The sequence below is a fragment of the Bison bison genome, unplaced genomic scaffold, assembly GCF_000754665.1.
Source record: "Bison bison bison isolate TAMUID 2011002044 unplaced genomic scaffold, Bison_UMD1.0 scf7180017847259, whole genome shotgun sequence".
Lineage (NCBI taxonomy): Eukaryota > Metazoa > Chordata > Mammalia > Artiodactyla > Bovidae > Bison > Bison bison.
Genome location: NW_011477832.1, coordinates 17,775 through 20,310, shown reverse-complemented (window position 1 = coordinate 20,310; position 2,536 = coordinate 17,775). Strand labels below are relative to the sequence as shown.

Below are 2,536 nucleotides of genomic sequence, written 5' to 3'. Positions count from 1 at the left end.
TGATCTCCCTGCAGTCCAAGGGACTCTGAAGAGTCTTCTTCAACACCACAATTCAAAAGCATCAATCCTTTGATGTTCAGCCTTCTTTATGGTCCAACTCTCACATCCATACATGACTACTGGAAAAACCATAGCTTTGATTATATAGACATTTGTTGGCAAAGGAAGTATTGATATGTATAAAATCATTTGTTTGGTTTATGGGCACACCAGCATGAAATACAACCTTAGAAAAAATTCTGTTGCAACAAAGAGTGACTGGTACTTTTGTTTAGTGGCTCAGAAACTCTGGGTCAGAAGGGATCTTAGGTATTTCCCAGACCAACCCACTTCCTTTGGTTTCATCTGACCCTTGCTCTGCCTTTGGAAGCCCCAGATCAGAGGACTGATGCCCTTGGTGAGGATTACGATGATGCTGAAGAGGTACCATTGCCTGGGGCTCCTTCTGCCTCTCAGGGGAGTGAGGAGGAAGTGCCCCCAGAGAAGGTGGATGTGACGAGGTCCTCTCAGACAGGTGAGTGGAGTTAGCTGATCTCCTGCAATCTTTGGTCTCTATCCTGGAAATGGTGAATTTGAGCTGCTCAGTGTCCATCCCTCATAGATATTCCAATTTTGGATGACCTCCAATAGTTGATAGCATCATTTTGATCTTATTCCTTTCTTTAATGTTTTCAGACTCCTGGGGAGAAGAGGAAGCACTCTAGTATTAGTAACTGTGTCTGCATGGCTTTATCCTTCATGTGCCTGCATTAACACTTGCAGATTACTTGAGCATATTTACCTAATACAAAAATAGAATAACTGAATAACCTTTTGTGCTGTCTCATATGTGAAATGCAGTTAGAGATTTTAAAGACTATGTTAGTATTGGAATTTGTAAAGCATTTTTATACTTTAAAATGCACTCTGACCATAGGTCAACCCAAATATGTGTAAAGTGGATGGTATATATGGCCCTAAAAAACAAAAGCATGATGGTGGATTATGGACTCAGAATTTGTGGGCAGGTTCATGTTAATCTGCTCCACACATTTCAGTGGCCAAGGAAATACACTCATTCTCCATCAAGGGTATTTCTCCATCTGAGGTTCATGTGTTTCCTGGGGGAGGGGCAACTGCAGAAGGATCCTGTGGTTGCTTTTTGTGGGCTTTGGGGAACACAAGTCAAGACCACCAAGAGCAGAGTTGGATGGTCAGTGAGGAGCTGAGATTTCTCCAGATGTGATCGTCTACCTCCCTCTCCTTGTTGATTCAGACATGTTGATTATGAAAAAAGAAAATTTTATACCCCTTCTAGAGATTCTTCCCTTCTTGGGCATCTCCTTGCTGATTGTGTAGCCTGGGAACAGATCTTTAATCCAGGATTTCCCATTTGAGTTGAGACCTCAGATGGGCTGAATCCTTTTTTGGGGGTTGGGGGTGGGGAGGGGCAGTGCTGCAAGACTTGCAGGTCTTAGTGCCTGAAACAGAAATTGTACCTGGGCCACAGAAGTGAAAGCACCAAGTCCTGACCACTGGACCACTAACTAGCCAATTCCTGGGCCGGATCTTGAGAAGACAGCCCTGATCCATCCTCACTGAAATAAACATGAAATAGCCTGAGCCTCCCTGAGTGCACCTGGATCCCAGGGATGCTTTGTCATCACCACTTATTTGACTCACTTCCACCACAGGGCTCTGTCAGGTCCCTTTGCTTCAGTTCTAATCAAATGTTTCATTCCTACTTCAGGTTCTTCTCTGAATATCTCTAGAGAGGTGGCTGATCCTAGGGAAGAAGAAGAGAGCCCCTGGTTGCTCCAGGGGGAGTAAGCAGACACTGGGTACGATGATGTTGAACTAAGTGCTCTGGAAACATCCATAGTTACTTCCCCATGATGTATTAAATATGAGATGTTGTCTCAGATATTCTAATTGCCCATATTTTAGTAGAATAGTGCTGACCTATAATTGTATTATATGGAAATTGCTCATAATGAAATATTCTCAATAAAATAACTTTTTGCTTTGTTGACAATGGCAAGATTCATTCCAAATGCTCTTAGAGGATTGGTACTCAATCACAATTTCCTTATAAGGAAATACCAGATGAGTGAACTGACCTGTCTCACCTCCCCCAAATGCTAAGTAAGGCTTGACTTCACTCAGGCTCAGAAATGCTCCAGGTCACTCTTCTTAGACAGCAGATTCTAAACTTTGTCCACACTCACACCTTCATTCTTAGCAAGGTGAACTTGTATGGGGGGTGGAAATCCTAAACCTTCCTATATGCTCTTCCCCTTTCCCGAGATGTCACACCATCTGTTTTTATTCAGTTATTGGGCACCAGATTGGGTGTGAGTTTCAAAGTTGAGGGTAAGAAATTGGCTGGTGGAAGAGAATGCATACAGCTTTCTTTACCCTGCCTAAATTCTCAAGGCCAATTAAAAATCTCACTCTACGTAACTACCTCTTCCTTTTTATCTCCCATTCCCTAGGTTACTTTTTTCAGTTTTTTCCTCAAGTGCATATAGACTCTTTATCTCTCTTCTCCCATGTC

At 42.7% G+C, this 2,536-nt stretch overlaps 1 protein-coding gene across 1 annotated transcript in view; it reads left to right on the top strand.

Moving 5' to 3' along the window:
• Positions 1–1,852, top strand: part of LOC104990296 (antigen WC1.1-like) — a 43,376-nt gene extending 41,524 nt beyond the window's left edge. Inside the window, 3 exon segments of the mRNA XM_010842305.1 lie at positions 15–47; positions 369–514; positions 1,730–1,852. Coding sequence (XP_010840607.1) covers positions 15–47; positions 369–514; positions 1,730–1,809 — 259 coding nt within the window. The 3' untranslated portion in view covers positions 1,810–1,852.
• The last annotated feature ends 684 nt before the right edge of the window (positions 1,853–2,536 follow it).